At 41.5% G+C, this 20,211-nt stretch overlaps 1 protein-coding gene across 1 annotated transcript in view; it reads left to right on the top strand.

Annotated features, from left to right (window-relative positions):
• The window catches only part of VPS41 (VPS41 subunit of HOPS complex), a 307,161-nt gene that overhangs the window by 217,804 nt on the left and 69,146 nt on the right, over positions 1–20,211 (top strand). Inside the window, exons 18-21 of the mRNA XM_088478142.1 lie at positions 3,720–3,847; positions 7,320–7,464; positions 12,771–12,812; positions 18,731–18,781. Of these exons, the coding sequence (XP_088334268.1) occupies positions 3,720–3,847; positions 7,320–7,464; positions 12,771–12,812; positions 18,731–18,781 (366 nt within the window). The remainder of the gene's footprint in view (positions 1–3,719; positions 3,848–7,319; positions 7,465–12,770; positions 12,813–18,730; positions 18,782–20,211) is intronic.

Below are 20,211 nucleotides of genomic sequence, written 5' to 3'. Positions count from 1 at the left end.
GAGATGTTACCCATAGCAACCAACCAGATTCTAGCTATTATCTTGTAAAAGATGCTAGATACATGTTAAGTAGAATCTGATTGGTTGTTATGGGCAACATCTCCACTTCTAAAAACCAGTACTTTAGTAAATATGCCCCGTAGTGTCCACAGCAATTTATCTGAAGAATCGTATTCTTACAGCTGCCTTAAAAAACAAACACCAATTGAAGCATGGTCTGGAAGAAAGCCAATTATTAGACATCTCATGGTTTTTGCGAGTATCATCTATGTACACATACCCAAAGAAAGAATTTGCAAGTTGGATTCAAAGCTCATGAATTGTATCATGCCTTGGCTATTGCCATGAGAGTAAAGGGTAAATTATGTCTGCTGCGCCATCTTGTAATTGTGCACAATAGTATGGCACAGACGTGTCCCATATTGCTTTGAGAGACCCTTATATATCCTGCATAACATGCCTGCTATCAGCGCTTATACAAGCACCGCTACCTACATACAGTCACTGGCTGGTGACCTGTATGCTCTGGCCCAGCTCCACTCCATCCAAGTGTCTGTATGTGCTTAACTGGGAGTACGGCTGTACAAATCACATTACTGCTTAATAAACCACCCTGCTGGTTAAGTACTAGGCTGTTGCGTGACTTGAGGAATCTGTTAGCATATACTGTTACTCTATCACCATCAACAATAGTACACACACATTCAGCAAAAGTTACAGGCATTTCTTCTGCTAAGCATTGGATTTCTGCACACTTTTATGTAATGACAAATAGTAATACATACAATGCATCCGGAAAGTATTCACAACGCTTCACTTTTTCCACATTTTGTTATATTACAGCCTTATTCCAAAATGGAATAAATACATTTTTGTCCTCAAAATTCTACACACAATACCCCATAATGACAACGTGTGAAAAGTGTTTTTGGAGATTTTTGCAAATTTAATAAAAATAAAAAAACCTAAGAAATCACATGTACATAAGTATTCACAACCTTTGCTCAATACTTTGTTGATGTACCTTTGGCAGCAATTACAGCCTCAAGTCTTGTTGAATATGATGCCACAAGTTTGGCACACTTATCTTTGGGCAGTTTCGCCCATTATTCTTTGCAGCCATTCTCAAGCTCCATCAGGTTGGAAGGGAAGCGTCGGTGCACAGCCATTTTCAGGTCTCTCCAGTGATGTTCAATTGGATTTAAGTCTGGGCTCTAGCTGGGCCACTCAAGGACATTCACAGACACTCCTTTGATATCTTGGCTGTGTGCTTTGGGTCGTTGTCCTGCTGGTCAAGAGCGCTCTGGAGCAGGTTTTCACCAGGATGTCTCTGTACATTGCTGCATTCATTTTTTCCTCTATCCTGACTAGTCTCCCAGTTCCTGCCGCTGAAAAACATCCCCACAGCATGATGCTACCACCACTATGCTTCACTGTAGGGATGGTATTGGCCTGGTGATGAGCGGTGCCTGGTTTCCTCCAAACATAATGCCTGGCATTCAAAGCAGAGAGTTCAATCTTTGTCTCATCATGGTCTGAGAGTCCTTCAGGTGCATTTTGGCAAACTCCAGGTGGACTGCCATGTGATTTCTACTAAGGAGTGGCTTCCGTCTGGCCACTCTACCATACAGGCCTAATTGGTGGATTGCTGCAGAGATGGTTGTCCTTCTGGAAGGGTCTCCTCTCTCCATAGAGGAATGCTGTAGCTCTGACAGAGTGACTATTGGGTTCTTGATCACCTCTCTGACTAGGGCCCTTCTACCCCGATTGCTCAGTTTAGACGGCCAGCCAACTCTAGGAAGAGTCCTGGTTGTTCCGAACTCCTTCCATTTACGGATGATGGAGGCCACTGTGCTCATTGGGACCTTCAAAGCAACAGATATTTTTCTGTACCCTTCCCCAGATTTGTGCCTCGAGACAATCCTGTCTCGGAGGTCTACAGACAATTCCTTGGACTAAATGCTTGGTTTGTGCTCTGACATGCACTGTCAAGTGTGGGACCTTATATAGACAGGTGTATGCCTTTCAAAATCATGTCCAATCAACTGAATTTACCACAGGTGGACTCCCAGTTAAGCTGTAGGAACATCCCAATGATGATCAGTAGAAACAGGATGCACCTGAGCTCAATTTTGATCTTCATGACAAAGGCCGTGATTTGTTAGTGTGTTTTTTTTTTTTATTAAATTTGTAAAAATCTCAAAAAAACTTTTTACACGTCATCAATATGGGGTATTGTGTGTAGAATTTTGAGGACAAAAAATGAATTTATTCCATTTTGGAATAAGGCTGTAAATGTGGAAAAAGTGAAGCGTTGTGAATATTTTCTGGATGCACAGTGTGTGTATATGTATATATATATATATATATATATATATATATATGTGATTAAATATATTGCCAAATTATGTTCTCTTGTTACAGGTGCACTTTGGGAAAAAAAGGACAGTTGAATGGCATAATAAATGAAAAAAATAGATATTTTTTTTGCTCCCAAGGACTGTATCTTGTAATAAAAACAGTCATTTGCATTATTTAAAATTGTACAATATTTTTTGGATCCCATGACATACACAAGTATACATATGTGGTATCACTATAAAGACTATGGGTAAATGCATACATTTTGTGTCCTCATAAATAGTATAAGTAGTTAAATTGATTTTGTGGTATATTGTAGTTGAACATTGGAATAATTAACATCAATGTATAATGCATATTTTCCCTTTTACTCTTGGGATACAATAAAATTCACCTGGATACACAAAGTAATAGTCTGTGCAATTATCACTAACTAAAAAAAATCAAAACCTGGTATGGCCATTTATGGATGGAAACAGCCAGTTTTTCTGAAATGGACATCTTTACAGTGGCGTCCCCCCACTGGGTGACACCCAGTGTGATCAGAGTAGTGCGCGCTGATAAAAGGGGCGTGACCTCACGATAACGGGAGTGGTCTCGTGGGTAGGGGGCACGGGCCGAACACCCACTTTAGTCTCTCCGGGGGGGTCCCGGAGGTGCCGACTGCCCCCTGAGCCCAGTCTATTTGCAGTGCCAGCTCCCTCACTGTGCCAGGAGCCGAGTGCTGCACGTAATGCTACAGTGCAGCACCTGGCTCCTGTCACTGAGGGGGTGTCGGCACTTTGGTCACAACCTGGTGCGGCCTGCACCCCTCTTGTGATGCCACTGCATCTTTAAATCATAAATAATTATTGTGGGATACCTCCGGGGTGCATCTGTAACCCTTCAGTTTACATGTTTCTTTCTTTTTGTCATAATATTAGGGAAGTTTAAAACTGTAATCTTAATGCTATCAGCTCACGTAAATTTGGGAAATCTGGACTGCTTGGAGACATCTTATTTTACACATAACTCATACAATGCATTCATTACTGCTATTCAAGTTCTGTACAATTTATGACATTTTAACTGTTGCAGTACGTGAAATAAAACTTTTGCCATCGTTAAAAATGTAATAAAATGGACCGTATATCACAGGATCAAAGTTCTGTAGGCTGTTTTATAAATACTTTGTAAGGATTTGGGAATGTTGTGTTCATTCAAGCATCTGAGACCATATAATGGGAGCATTTCTGTTTTTTTGTATTGCTAATTTTCTGAGTAAGAAAGTAATTCTAAGTCCCCACCCATGCTACCTGTCACAGCACACAACCAGCACAATGTATTTAAAATATTGTAATTCTTTTTCATTTTGACAGGGATTCTCAACACTAATAAGAGAATGGCCTGGAGACCTGTACAATAATAAAACTATAGTTCAGGCTTTAAAGGGGCACCTGAACCAAGACCCAAACAACCGAACACTTCTGAAGGCTCTGGCAGAATTGTAAGTTAATTCTTCATATACACAAAATCTTCTTACTTGTTCTGTATAGTGTAAAATAATATTGTATTACATGTGAGGTCTTTGTTCAGCTGAGATTTTAGAGGTGTAGCCTTTTGTAGATGAATATCTTATTGTATTCCTGTACTTGTTTTTTTTTTTCACTTGTCCCTCTCTGTTTTTATACTGCATATCATTGAAACATACTGCAATTAGATGTGTACTATATATATATATATATATATATATATATAAACAATTTCTTCGGTCCGGCACTCCTTCTTTAGAAGACAGCTGACTCCGGTGCCCTCAGACCAAAGGAGCGCTAAGCTCCTTTGTCAAGGTGTGAACACCTTGACAAAGGAGCTTAGTGTTCCGAAACGTTGGTATCGTTCATGTGACACTTTTTAACATATTTATTATAACCACAAATCTCCGAGTGCAGCAGCTTTATTATTCTGCTATATATATAAAATATATAATCTCCAAACTCGGCACGCTCTCTACATAAGGATGGCTCCTATGCGCTACCCCAGCAGACAAGCATACAAAAGAAACAATCAGGAGGCACTCAATGAGACTTCACAACCAGGCAAAAAATCACAGCACTACTTTGCTTTCTTTGGTCAACGTTTCAGTGTGAGAACACTTTTATCAAGACATGAAAATATAGAAACAACACATACCTTAAGTACTCTTCACCCTGTGTGAGGAGTATTTAAGGTATGTGTTGTTTCTATATTTTCATGTCTTGATAAATGTGTATTTAAGGTATGTGTTGATTCCTTATTTTCATGTCACATATATATATATATATATATATATATATATATATATATATATATAATATATATATATAACATTTTGCTAAGAAAATCCTTTTAATTCTATTCTATTTTTTCACCGCGTTCCCCTGGTTATGGGTAGTATGAGGCAATGCTGTGCTCTTACACTAATCAAAGTCATGCAGCAAATATGGCAGTATATAGTATAATATTTTCCAGGAAGCTTGTTTTCAATTAATTTTTAATTATTCAAATGCATAAAATCAATATCTTTTTATCTCATTTTAAAATCCAATTATGTGATGAATCAGACAGGATTGACAAGATTATCTTCAACATAATTCCTACCGTGAAGGCAGAGTTTTTAGAACCATGTACCTATTTACATTATTGTATAGTATCTACAATGACACAGTTCCACTTCAAATCAAAATGGATTTGTTTTCTTATCTGTTCTCATTAGCATGGGTGACAGATTGTATTGCCTGCTTATAGGCGTCCACATGTACACTATGGATCTTATTTAGAGTTGGATCAAGTATGTTTTGTTTGCCTAATATATGCGTTTTTGTACAGCATGTGTACCAAAAATGCGTATGCGCATGTCCATAGTCGTCTGGAGAGGTGGAACAGATGAGAAAAGGGGCATTGCAAGCATAGGGAGAGAACAGTAAGAGCATGTTTATGTAATCCCTATACAGTTAGCGATGGACACAGCTACAGAGATTGCTTACGGAGCTAAATCTTTTTCAATAAAATTTTTTGTTAAATGTAGAGGGTTAAGGTTAGTTGATTGCAAACCTTTAAATGATTCAACAAGAAAATTCGGAGAAAGTAGCACTAGTTATCCCTGAACCATCTAGAGATGCATCTACTAGTCAGTGGCGGAACCAGTGGCGGTACAGCCGGTGGCTTGCAACGGGGCCTGCTGTGGTGCAGGGGCCCATAGCCGCTTCACCCGCCGCCAGTGTCCCCCAGGCCCCACAGTATTTAAGTGTAGTGCAGACCACAGTGAGAGCGGTTTGCACTACACAGTAACAAACACTCCGCCACCAACGGCGGATGTGTGTTTGTTGTGGCAGCCAATGAGAGTCAGAAAGACTCTCATTGGCTGCTGAGTCCACGAAGGGAGCCGGCAGGAGCTCACTCATGAGCTCCGCCTTCTGGCGCTCCCTGCAGCGCGTAATGGGAGAGACGTCATGACGTCTCTCCCATAGTGCAGAGCGGGCTGAGAGGAGTGGACAGCGGCAGGAGCGAGAATTCAGGTAAGTTGTGTGGGGTTTTTTTTGTGTGTGTGTGTAAGGGGCACTGGCACTGCATAGGGGGGGGGCGCTACTGGGGGCACTGTGTAGGGGGGTGGCCGCTAGTAGGGGCACTTTATAGGGGGGACTACTACTAGGGGCAATGCATAGGGGGCACTACTACTGGAGGCAATGCATAGGGAGGACTACTACTGGGGGCACTGCATAGGGGGGACTATTACTGGGGGCAATGCATAGGGGGACTACTACAGGGGGTACTGCATAGGGGGGACAACTACTGGGGGCACTGTATATGGGGCACTGCATAGGAAGGGCCCAAAGCATATTCGTGCACCTGGACCCACCACTCTCTCTAGTTTCGCCACTGCTAATAGTAGTATCATTATTTGTCCCCCCGTCCTTAGTGCTCATAATATTGAGGGTTTTAAATAAAATAATCACCATTTCTGTCATCCAGGATCAGTGATTGTGGTGTGGGCCCTTCACCCATTTTAGATACTCCCATGGTGTATTGTTGGTTGAGGCCAGTGGAAGAGGAGGAACATAATTACATTATTGCACCAGTGCACAATGATATCACAGAGTGTCTAGTGCTCAACCTTAAGCTGGGTACACACTAAACGACATGTGTACCCAGCGATGGGACACACTACCAGGCTGCCGACAGGGAGGTTTATGCAAACAAATGGAACTTTCTGAAAATAACAAGATACAATTTCTGTGTGTTTTGATGTTGGTATATGACCAGCCCAAAAAGTGCCAAAATGGATACTAAACTGTCATTCTTCAGTAAGTAAACAGGGCCGTAGAAGGGCGAAATTCCCCTGCCAACCAATCCTGTGACGCTACCTTGTGGGGACGGGGGCCCATGGGACCAGGAAAGAGCAGGCGGCTTTGCGGTGGCGACTAAAGCATCCTAAGGACGCTTCGGACTACTCTCCAGGCTGCAGGGTGCCATTCTAGGTACACTACAAGCCACATGCTGTTGCCACGGGGAAGCAATGGTGACGCCTCTTAGGCTCTGGGCGAAAACACCGCTCGCCCCCACCCCTAGTTACGGCACTGAGAGTAAATATTACTTTTAATATTTAAAGTGGAGATTAGACATTTATGCTCTTCTTAACATACCAGAACTCTATATTTGCTGATGCTGAATAACCCAGCCATCATAAGCACCTGCTGCGTCTGCGTGGAATGGCACCTGTGATGTATTCTCTACATGTTGTGTTATAGTGTATACAGAAAACTAAAAATAAAAAGTTGATACCAATAATTTATGCAATATGTAATAAATCAACAAGCGATTTGTAACACTCAAACACAATATACAACAAATTATATAAATTAGAAAATGCCTTCTGATTTGAATAATCGGCTAAATATAGCATCTATTCATGTTTACATGCAGTTCAATTAATTCTTTTGCAGACACACGTATGATCAATGTTACAGTCAAGCTCTTGAAATTTATTTAACACTTCGGCACAAGGAAGTTTTTGATCTGATACACAAACATGATTTGTTCAGCTCTATCAAGGACAAAATTGTATTGCTCATGGATTTCGATACAGAGGTAAGTTGCCTTGATCAAAAATACTTATTTCTGAACTTAGGGCCTGATTCAGAGCCGCTCGCTATTTGCGGTCGTTCGTTCTAAAACAAGGGGTGGCTATTCAAATGAACCGTTCGCTAATTGCGGTCTGTTCACGCCTCTAAGTCTGAACGAGCGAGCAAAACTTGCGGTTGTAATTTTGAAAAATACGCCCCATGGCCGTTCGCATCCTACGTCATGTCCGCTATTTATTAGATTAATCGAGTACATCGTACAGCGTATGAACTGCTCGCTATTCTTGTGGATGTTTTTTTCAACCGCTATTTTGCGATCAGTTCGGGGTAAAAAAAAAACAAGTGACGTGGTCAATGACGCTGCTGTATTAATTATGCACACCCTTAAAACGCCCATTTTGACCTTTAAGCTGCGATCTATTTCCACACCCCCGTTTTCAAGCACCTTCCCCTGTTACCACCCACATACGCCTCCTTCTGTCACTCAAAATAGCAGGCATTCGCTATATAGCGAACAAACGATTTTCGGCCGCACTGACTGGTTCGCGCATGCGTATTACAGTCCGTACGCATGCGCAGATGTGCGAACATCGGTCAGAACGAACGAGCGGCCGCTTACGAGCGGCTCTGAATCAGGCCCTTAATCTCTCTCTCTCTCAAGCACAGACATCACATTCTCCTTTCTTGACTTATTAACTTTTACATCTGCTTTTGAGAACCTTGGATGCCTAAACATCTGCTACCAAAGTCTCACTATTTGCGTATTATACACTCATGTTTTCCCTGTCATCAGAAATTCCTCCCTTAAGTGTCTCTGCACTGAAAATACAACCATATGATGCTTAGTTTATCTCAGGTTGAGTGTGGGTGTGTCAAGAGGTCATGTCTCTTCTTCACACCAACATGAATATATCCAGTGTAACCTGTATTTAAAAGTAGCTGACATTAGAGTAATGATACACTCAGGGGTTTATTTACAAACCATTTGGTTGTAAAACCCGACATTTCTGTTCGTGTTTATGCTTAATATTTAAAAGAGCAGTACTTTTACTAGCCATGTCTTGTTAGTAAAAACACTGCCCTTTTAAATATTGGTCATAAACATGAACAGAAGTGTCGTATTTTACAACCTGACACTGGGTTGGGTGCGAGATCCCGGCAGCAGGATGGCAGCGCTCAGAATACCGACAACGGCATTCCGACACTCAAAATCCTGATGCCTGCAGGTAAAGTAGCCTAACCCGCCTTTCCCGCAGCCTAACCCTCCCATCCTGCAGCCTAGACCTAAGCCCCCCCACACACACACACACAGCCTGACTTTAACCCTCCCTCTAGTGCCTAAACCTAGCCCCTATCCTAATACTTACCGTCGAGATGTTATCGGTCGAGATTCCTGCACCAGGATTATGATTGCCGGGATCCTGACTCGTAAATAAACCCCTCAGTCTGTTAGAAACCTGGGTTCCCATATTACCACTAAGACATTGTGTACAGTAGATGCATTTTTTTATCCCTATGCCCATAGTATAAGTACTGAACTAACAGTTTACCTGTTTTCTCCTAACCATTCATTTAACATAAAAATATAAGTTTGCAGGTATATTCCCGCAGAAGCAAAGGAACATTTCTAAAAAACAAAAACAATCCAAAATTCCCAGAAACATTTATAAAGTAAAAACATTCATATCATGGAGTAACTATTTGCATACTAACATGGTAAAAACGTCAACCTTTAGCGTTCCAGGCAGGTACCCTCATGTGAGGCTAAACAAGAAGTTACTTTGCTGGCACTTTCAGGCTAATCACCGAGTGGCAAAGGCGATCAGATACCATGTGAAATGAAAATGTGGTGGTTGATGGGATATCTGAGGCAAAATTATATACAGTGCATCCAGAAAGTATTCACAGCGTTTCACTTTTTTCACATTTTGTTATGTTACAGCCTTATTCCAAAATGTTATAAATTCATTATTGTCCTCAAAATTATACAAACAATACCCCATAATGACATGTAAAAAGTTTTTTTGAGATTTTTGCAAATGTAATTAAAGAACAAAAACTAAGAAATCACATGTACATAATTATTCACAGCCTTTGCTCAATACTTTTTTGATGCACCTTTGGCATCAATTGCAGCCTCAAATCTTTTTGAATATGATGCCACAAGCTTGGCAGACCTATCTTTGGGCAGTTTTGCCCATTCCTTTTTGCAGCACCTCTCAAGCTCCTTGAGGTTAGATGGGAAGCGTCGGTGCACAGCCATTTTCAGATGTCTCCAGAGATGTTCAATTGGATTCAAGTCTGGGCTCTAGCTGGGCCACTCAAGGACATTCACAGAGTTGTCCTGAAGCCAGCGATATCTTGGCTGTGTGCTTAGGGTCGTTGTCCTGTTGAAAGATGAACCGTCGTTGTTGAAAGATGAACCGTCGCCCCAGTCTGAGGTCAAGAGTGCTCTGGAGCAGGTTTTCATCCAGGCTGTCTCTGTACATTGCTGCATTCATCTTTCCGTCTATCCTAACTAGTCTCCCAGTTCCTGCCGCTGAAAAACATCCCCACAGCATGATGCTGCCACCACTATACTTCACTGTAAGGATGGTATTGGCCTGGTGATGAGCGGTGCCTGGTTTCCTCCAAACATAACGCCTGGCATTGACACCAAAGAGTTACATTTTTGTCTCATCAGACCAGAGAATTTTGTTTCTCATGGTCTGAGAGTCCTCCAGGTGCATTTTGGCAAACTCCAGGCAGGCTGCCATGTGCTTTTTACTAAGGAGTGGCTTCTGTCTGGTCACTCTACCATACAGGCCTGATTGGTGGATTGCTGCAGAGATGGTTGGAAGGTTCTCCTCTCTCCACAGAGGAATGCTGTAGCTCTGACAGAGTGACCATCGGATTCTTGGTCACCTCCCTGACTAGGGCCCTTCTCCCACGATCGCTCAGTTTAGACGGCCGGCCAACTCTAGGAAGAGTCCTGGTGGTTCCGAACTTCTTCCATTTAAGGATGATGGAGGCCACTATGCTCATTGGGACCTTCAAAGCAGCAGACATTTTTCTGTACCCTTCCCCAGATTTGTGCCTCGAGACAATCCTGTATCGGAGGTCTATAGACAATTCCTTGGACTTCATGCTTGGTTTGTGCTCTGACATGCACTGTCAAGTGTGGGACCTTATATAGACAGGTGTATGCCTTTCAAAATCATGTCCAAACAACTGAATTTACCACAGGTAGACTCCAATTAAGCTGTAGGAACATCTCAAGGATGATCAATGGAAACAGGATGCACCTGAGCTCAATTTTGAGCTTAATGGCAAAGGCTGTGACATGTGATTTCTTAGGGTTTTTTTTCAATTAAATTTGCAAAAATCTCAAAAAATCTTTTTACAGGTTGTCATTATGGGATATTGTGTGTAGAATTTTGAGGACAAACATGAATTTATTCCATTTTGGAAAAAGGCTGTAAATACTTTCCGGATGCACTGTAGTTTAACATTTTCAGTTTCTTTTCCTACCTCAGTACCTTCAGGTGCCATGTATTTGTGGGCTACTTTACCGCCACACTACTTAATACAGTTTATCCCTGAGCATATAAAATTAGAGTGTATTTGTAGACCACTATAAACCTGCCAATACAATATCTTGTTCTTATCAAGTTTTATATTGTATGTTTTCTGGACCAGTAAGTGTAATATATTAAAATATTTCCCATGTGTTCTTTTCTACGTATATCATAAACTAGCTGAAGTACCCGGTATTGCCCTGGTTTAAAACTTTTAAGTTATCAGTGAGTTTGATGTAACTGTCAACATGTTAAAAATAATTAGCAGCTTTGCAGCTCTTCCAACACACCCATGAGAAAAGGTCTGCCTGCCACACTCCGCCATGAGGTCTGACCTAGACCCCAACCACTCCATTATGCATAATAGACCAATTGCCACCCTCTTTGAAGTTTTCATCCAAATCCATCCAGTCGAAGGCCCAGAACAGGCTCCCTGGTTCAAAGTTCTGCCCAGCGTCCCCGGGTCAAAGTTCTGCCCAATGTACACCAACGGGAGGTCCGACCGGGACCTAAACCCCATACTATGTCTTCTGGGATCCAGTGTTACCATTGATAAGTTTTCGTCCAATTCTATCCAGTGGAAGGCCCAGAATTCGCTTCCCGGATAAAAGTTCTGCCTAGCATACACCAACGGGAGGTCCGACTGGGACCCTAACCCCCCTAAAACCTAGCCAGGATCCAACTGGATCACCGCGTATTGGTTTCATCCCAATCGGTGCAGGGGTGAATTTTATATATAAGAAGATAAGTAGAGCAATCATAGATTTTTCTCTAAAAAATATTTATCTGGTCATACGGGGTACAGAGATAACACACGTGTCATTTTTACCACAGTCTCAGGGACCTGTTTTGTCAATTATTTTTCTTATCTACTTTAATGTTTCACTCTTTGCATTATAAAAAATACATACAGTAGGGGAAATGTTAAAGTTTCTCCGAGTTTCAAATAGGTCTCCTGTATTTTGATTTGTAATAGATCCAATGCCAAACTGGTAGTGGAATAGCAGGGGACAGTTATAGCCTATGCAAGAATGTGGGAGTCTGGTGATATTGCATTTTACAAGCAACTTTCAGTTCTTAATGCTCTATAAAATGGTTGTCTCAGGAACTGATCAACTCCTGTCCATATGTAGCTTAAACATGCAATTCTTTATTATGGTGCCAGCAGAAATTACCTATGAAAGCTGCAATTCATCTGAAAAACAATACACACATTTGTCTATTTGCCCACTTTCTTGCAATTTCATTCTAAAAATCACACACTTTTTGTCCATTTTAGGTAGATTATCTTTACTATATCTGTCAGGAGGTATAAGCAAACTATTTATATTTTCTGAAAATTCAAATCTTAATATAACAAGATATAATTTGTGTGAGTACTATATTAATAAATTGTTGATGTGACCAGCCTATAAGGTGCCAAAATGGTCTCAGCACAGTGGGTAATACTTAACTGCCATTCTTCAGTGAGTAACTGCAGATTGCATCTCTTTCCAAATACAATATAACCATTAAGAACATATAACATATCTAGTATAGGGTAGTGAGTTAACTGTTTATAGATATAGAATAATTAATCCCATTTGAAATGTGAGAGAGTGGTTTACTAAACATTTTATAGATATATACATGTCATGTTATTAAGTTGTTTTGGTCTCCTTGTGAGCTTTTGTCCTGTATTACCAATTGTCAATACAGCTACTTTTCATGTTTTATTGTTAACTTATTATGTGCTTTGGTATTTTTTTTTCTTTAGAAAGCTGTGGATATGCTTTTGGACAATGAAGGCAAAATCTCTGTAAGTATATTCATTATATTGTTTTTGTCTTTTATTCATCTGTGTATTTTGTTTCTTTTATTTGTTGTTTACAAAACATTTAAATATTCCTTCAAAATGTTCCAATAGTTTTAAGCTGCCCAGTATATTCATCCCAAGATGCCACAACCCTATGTCCTCCGAACCTCCCCTTAACCAATTTTTTTTTTGGACGGTGTTTAGGGGCATTGGTTTTTAATATATACATAAATAATTATATCAAATAACAAAAAAATGGGACTCATGATCTTGGCGCTCTACAAACAATAAAAGTACATAAGTACATAGAAATCCTTCCTTTTCGTTGGTGGTTGAGGGATGATACGTGTCTCACGAATGATCCTTCTATTCACTCTTCTCAACTCAGGTATGAGGACGTCATGGAAAATAAATAAATATACATATGTGTAGCACAGTTTATTTCCTAAGAAGTATCTTTCTTCTCCCCTCTACACACCCTTGACGAATAATCAGCATACCATCACTCACACTTCTAAGTGTGATACACCGTGTATCAAGGTATCTTTACCACCAGGAAATGTCAGCAACAAATGATTGGTGCATATAGTAGTGATCCCCACAATAAGTCGGACGTACCACACTCACTATCAGTGTGGTGTTCTTTCAACATATAATGGTTTCTTTAAAGTTGTTTACAACATCCAAGAATCAAGGGTGTACCCTACTCAAGATCAGTATGGTTCTTTTAAAGTATATCAAGGCATCTTTTATATGCTCCCGGTGGATCACCAAGAAAGATTCTTCCCTCAGTGTGGAGTTAGAGGAAAAATAAGTCCAAGTTGATAGTAAATCCAGAAAAAACTTTTATTCCAAAATAATCCTGGACACAATGGGATATCCACAGTATTAAAATGAGATCACTAGGATCAGTATTGTGGGGATCACTACTATATGCACCAAACATTTGTTGCTGACATTTCCTGCTACACATATGTATATTTGTTTCTTTTCCATGCCTGAGTTGAGAAGAGTGAAAAGAAGGATCATTCGTGAGACACGTATCATCCCTCAACCACCAACAAAAGGGATGTATTTCTATGTACTTATGTATTTTTATTCTTTGTAGAGCACCTAGCACCTGAGTCGCTTTTTTTTGTAATTTGATGTGCTATTTTAAACTTTGGTGAAAGTTTTTGTGGTGAATCTGAGATAGGCAGTCTCTTTGTGCTCCAATCACTAGGAATACATCTGTTGTATATAAATAATTATGTTTATGCACGCGGGTGGTCAATAGCTCTCTGGTTTGTTTTAGTAATAAGCAAGCTCTCTAGTAACAGTAACATGGTGAAGTGTTGCCAGTAGTCAACCGATTACTTAAAATTGTATTTGTTCCATCGTCAATAAATTAACAGTTACCACAATATTTGGTAAAAAAAAAATCTAATACAAGTAATATAACTCAATCAGTTTCCCTCAACGACAACTCTGTTTCAAAAAGGATCGATGAAATGGACAATGATATTGAATGCCAACTTAGTGACACCTAAGAAATAACTAGTTTTCCATGGAAATTGACAACTTATCCTTAAGCGATAACGAAGTACTGTTACTAGCATGTGTACAGTACGTTTCATCAGTGCTAATGAAAGAACTGTTATTCACTAGACTGCTAACCACAGATACAAAAGGCTCATCTATATTTCAAGTTATGTTCAGTTTCTTTGAGAGAAAAATATCCCTTACCGAATCTTGGGCCTGATTCACTACCGATCGCAATAGCGATTATGCAATGTAATGTTTAGCAAGACAGTGAATGAAACCATCGGTACAATCGAGTACCATCGGAGCCTCACGCACACTTGCACCAGATCTGACTCTACTCAGAAATTGCTAACTTCATCACACGCTATGAGTCCTAAAGCTGCATAAGGCATCGTAGTGGCTAATTTATGCACGCCCCTGCAACGGCGTTCAAACGCACTGGCATGCCTGTGTTTCTCCGACCATCAGTCTGTGATGGGTCTGTGTAGTCACTGTGATCGCAGTCCCGAACGCAGTGGCCGGCTGCTTGCGTAATCGCAGTTCCGATCGGTAGTGAATCAGGCCCATTGGCTGACATCGTGGTTTCACACATTTAAAAAAAATTAATAGTACATGTCTTGGCTGTTCATTGCATTATACATCACCAGTGTTTCGTTGCGAAGCATCTTAGTGACCAGCGGCATAAAATCTGCATTATGTAATCAGTGCTGTTAATAGAATTAATGCTTCTCTACTGAAGTCTTAATTCCGATTACAGTGTCAAGGAAATAGGGAAGATTTTGAACGTCTACTTTTGCACACAGAAGTGGGATAGCATTTCAACAACCTTTTTGATAAAATGAGTTTCTTCAGCAACTTGATCTAGCCCTGAGCAATTAAATGAAATCATGTCAGCAAGATGTAGCCTATGTAACAGACATATTTGTAAAACTGAATGAAGTAAATAACAAACTACAAGATGAGAAAATTAATGTTATCAAGGCCAAAGGAATAATTACTGCATTCTTCCCAAGCTGCACCTACTCTAGCAATCTTAGTCGTTAGAGCTTAATCAATTCGCTAGTCTTCAAACTCTAGTAAGGATTTCAAATGGTGGCTGTGCAAAAGAAAATAATTTTACATTTTTTCTTCACATTTAACAAAACTGAAAGAAGACAAGCAGATTCAATTTAAAGTCCTCTGTGAACTGGAAATTTTCAGATTGGATGCTCAATCGTTTCTCAAGGTGCCTACACACATATCGATGTACTCACAATCAGCCGATGTGTACGATTTCCCTTGAAACTCTCCCCGGCAGCTCTGCACACGATTTGCACATGATTTGGTGTCCAATCTTCATACGATCTCTCCTGCATCCAGACTTTTTTACAGTGCATCGCCTCCTAGATTGTCTGATCTGCCCTACTGCACGGCAGATCTGACGATGCGATGTGCGACCAGCGGGGACACGCATCGGGATCATGAGTGGGGACTCACGATTTGAGCATTTTTTACACGATCTGTCGTTCTGATGCCTCGAAATTAGCCAGATCGTGTAAAAAATCGGTATGTGTGTAGGCACCTTCAGTGAATGCCACATATCTTAAGTGTCATTTGTAGGACTAATGGACAGACTTGCAGCATGAGTGTGAGGCCCAAGTATTGTTCAATCAAACCGGTTACGAGCTGTTTTGGATCAGAATAAAGAACTCTTACCCTCCTCTTTTGTAATTGATTAGCTCTGGGCACGTAACCTGGCTACTAAAACCTTTCGGTAAATTCCGCAGCTAATTGAATCTGCCCTATAGAAACAAACTGCAAATATATGAAAGAGGTGTCTTATGACTAATGGTAACTAACCTAGAACCGGAAATCACCAAGCTCAAGGCCATCATTAACCTTTCCTACGTGTGCCTATGTTTTCAATAATGTTATTTTTGTGTTTATAATAAATAGAGTTGCAGACTCTGGGCCTGATTCTCTATGGATCGCAATATAGCGTATGCAAGCAGTTTTAATACAAATTTATGCTAATCCATAGCGATCGCAAAGCTGCCGCAGCACTACAGAAGGATGCCTCCTCATCAGCCCACACCTGAGCTCCCTCCACAAGGCACCCACAGGTGTATCACAACTCAGTATTCATACCCTGTGTGGGAGGATCTCTCCAAAACCCACACAGAATCTGCTGCTCACCAACACCATATCTGGTGACACTGTCACAATATATATATATATATATATATATATATATATACACACACACACAGTATCAGGGGTGTAACTAGAACTTTTTTTGGCCCCTTAGCAACATTTTTAAGGGCCCCGCCCCCTAACTTAGGTCTTACACAGTGCCCACAGTAGTAGTTCTCCTAAAACCCTAAATGCCCACTTGTAATGGTGCTCCTTATGCAATGCCCACTGTAATGGTGCCCCTTACGCAGTGCCCCCAGCAGTAATAATGCTCCTAAAAGTAGTGCCCCCAGTAGTAATGACCCCTGCAGTGCCCCCAGTGGTAAAGGCCCCTGTAGTGCCCCAGTAGTAAGGGCCCCTGTAGTGCCCCCATATGGTGCCCCCAGTAGTAAGGCCCCTGTAGTGCCCCCAGTAGTAAGGCCCCTGTGGTGCCCCCATATGATGCCCCCAGTACTAAGGCCGCTGTAGTGCCCCCAATAGTAAGGCCCCTGTAATGCCCCCAGTAGTGCGGCCCTTGTAATGCCCCTTGTAGTGCCCCCAGTAATGCAGCCCCTGTAATGCTCCCTGTAGTGCCCCCAATAGTAAGGCCCCTGTAGTGCCCCCAATGTAAGGCCCCTGTAGTGCCCCCAGTAATGCTGACCCTGTAATAAGCCCCCCCTCCCGCACACACACACTCATATACACACACACACACACATTAAAAAAAACAACACTTACCTTAAACCCCGCTGCCGTCCGTCCCCGGCGCCCGCTCCTCGGAACTATGGAAGTGACGTCATGACGTCACTCCCATAGTGCACTGTGGGACCTGGAAGACGGAGCTCAGGACTGTGCTCCGTCCTCCGGCTGGCACCGGGGGGAGGGGGTAGTAAGGAGCCGGGTACCCACTGGTAACCCAATCTCATCGCGCACCCGGCAAATGGGGGAGGGTGATCGGAGGGCCGGGCGCCCATAGGAAGCTGCCTAAGCTTGCCTAGCGGGAGCATTGGCCCTGCTTCTGACTGCGCATGGTATCGCAGTGGCTATGCCCCTGCTACAACATTGAAACGCACTGGCACGCCTGTGTTTGGCTGACCACCCCCCTGTTACCACCCACAATCAGCACTTACTGTCAATCACTCTGTAATTGGCCTGCGTATTCACTGCAATCACAGTCCTGATCGCAAAGGCTAGTTCGCGGACTGCAATGCATAAGCATGGTTCGTGGTTGAGGGTCCTTGTTTTTTTGTTTTAAGACGCTGGATGCCTACTTGGACAAGAGGACCTGTCCAGGTATTGTAGGTGAGTATGTATGTGTGTAATAAACTTATACTTATACCCCTTTATTGGAGGGGGTCCCCATCTCCTCAGGGATCTCCGGCTTGGGCTGACTAGCAGTCAGGTGTAATGCTTTGGCCATTGGACCTGGTAGAAGGATTCCCCTGGCTGTGGCATTACACCCCCGCAGGTACAGGGGGACCCCTACTCATTTTGTCCCCTGTATTTCCAAAACCAGGACCGGCTTGCTGAGGCCATTGCTGTTTGTGCTAAATATAGGGGACCCCTTCGTCTTTTGTCCCCCGTATTTACACAACCAGGACTGGCTATGAAAAGTCCAGGGCTGGATGTGATTTTAGGGGGGACCCCACATTATTTTTTTATTTTACAACTTTTGTAGCCTTTTACACACAGATGCATGCACAAATCTCACTGATCTGTGCATACAACTGTGTCAATCATATCTGCTCATGCATGAAGCAGTTCTATTATTTTGGAGATTTGAAGTTCGATTTGGTGTTCCTTTTCAAATCGAATCTTGGTAAATGTGGGATTCTATGTTGGTCTATGTAAAGTACCAATGTTTTTCAGATTTTCAGTGGGATTCGGTTTTCTGTTCGATTTAACATTAGATTTTGGCTTTAGTAAATCTCCAATATCAAAATCGAATGGAAATCTAACCAAAATCGAATGGCATATCGGACAGAATCCAAGATCGATCTTTGGTTCTTATACCCCCTGGTGTCTATCTAGACACTGTTGACCTTTTAACTGTCTATCTATGATCCTGACCCGTGTCTTTCACCATATGATGCAAAAAGGATTGGTGTATGAGGACACACATCTTTTGTTTTGTCCTTATTATAGACCAGTACTTTTTCACTGAGGATGACTGTTATGATTGTTCTACAACAGCAGATATTCTTTATGGAGCCTTTTTATTTACTTTTTCTTTGCATCATTTGTAGGTTGACAAAGTAGTTGAAGAGTTAAAAGATAGAGCAGAACTGCAACATGTGGTAAGTCTTTTCATTATAGGATTCGCTTTTTAGTAATACAGGTTGAGTCTCCCATATCCAAAATGCTTGGGACCAGGGGTATTTTGGATAACGGAATATTCCGTATTTTGGAATAATTGCATACCATAATGAGATATCTTGGGAATAGGACCCAAATATACACACACAATGCATTTATGTGTTATATAAACCTTATACACACAGCCTGCAGATAATTTTATACAATATTTGTAATAATTTGTGCCTTAGACAAAGTTTGTGTACATTGAACCATCAAAAATCAAAGGTTTCATTATCTGAGTCATGCCAAAAAAAAATCCGTATTTCGGAATATTTGGATATGGGAGACTCAACCTGTAATGTAATAAAATAATCAAATTGAGTCTTAATTAAATTGATTATGTTTCTATTATTCATGTATTCGTATTGCATTTTGTTTTAAATGTCTAAAGCTATAAATGAATAAATCATGGGAGTAGAAAATACTTGGTTATGTAATAATTTTTTTTAATGTGGCATTTTTTTTAAAGGATAACTATTTAAGAAATTAAATAATCAGCTTATAAGCAACATCTTAGTTATTTTCTTGCCAAGGTTATCTAGGCCTCCTACTGACTTATTATGTAATGATTATTATTATATTAGTTGAATTTATGTATAAGATGCCACAAAGTGTACGCAGTGCGGTACAAAGTATACATAGAAAACAGTAGCAGGGTATCAGCATAAATACCATACAAAGTGGGTGACCAAAACATAAGTGCCAAACATTAATATCACATCACAGACTGGGTAGAACACATAACAGGAACAAGGGTTGGGCAACATGCTGAAGCTAGCAGCAACATTCGTTGATGGGTCGCTGATGGGAGTCGATGTGATCTTGTACCCAATGCAGAGCCGTAGCCCAGTGCCGGTTTCGCTCCCTGTGGCATGCCACCAGAACAACACCACTGCCCGGAGTATCCTCAGGATATTCCGTGGGAGCTGTTATGGCTGCAGTCAGCCATTTGGAGTGTCCAGAGGATGCCCTGGGCGGCACTGCAGCTGCGATTCTGGCTGCAGGGTGCCGTTCCAGGCACCCTGCTAACTAGATACAGGGACCGTGGGTGAGCATCGGTGCTGCCCACAGAGCGCTGTGCTTTGGCACCACTTGTCCATAGCAAGTTACAGCCCTGATGTATGGGCAAGCAAACCGATTTAGAGTCACTGAAGGGGAGAAGGAGAAAGGGAACAAAGTACTAGTGACATGGAATGTGCAAAGGAGGAACAAGGGCTTACATACTTATTGTGACCAGATGACCTCAACTCAACACCCAATCACAGATTGGATTTGGGGTATCAGGGATTCCCACTTACAGTCGGTGACCGCCTGTCACTGACTCCGCCCACGGTGCAGTGGGCGTGTAACGATGCTGCCACCACCAAAC

Source organism: Taudactylus pleione, unplaced genomic scaffold (assembly GCF_031769625.1).
Source record: "Taudactylus pleione unplaced genomic scaffold, aTauple2 ptg000208l, whole genome shotgun sequence".
NCBI classification, from domain to species: Eukaryota; Metazoa; Chordata; class Amphibia; order Anura; family Myobatrachidae; genus Taudactylus; species Taudactylus pleione.
This window is presented reverse-complemented; position numbering and strand designations above follow the sequence as displayed.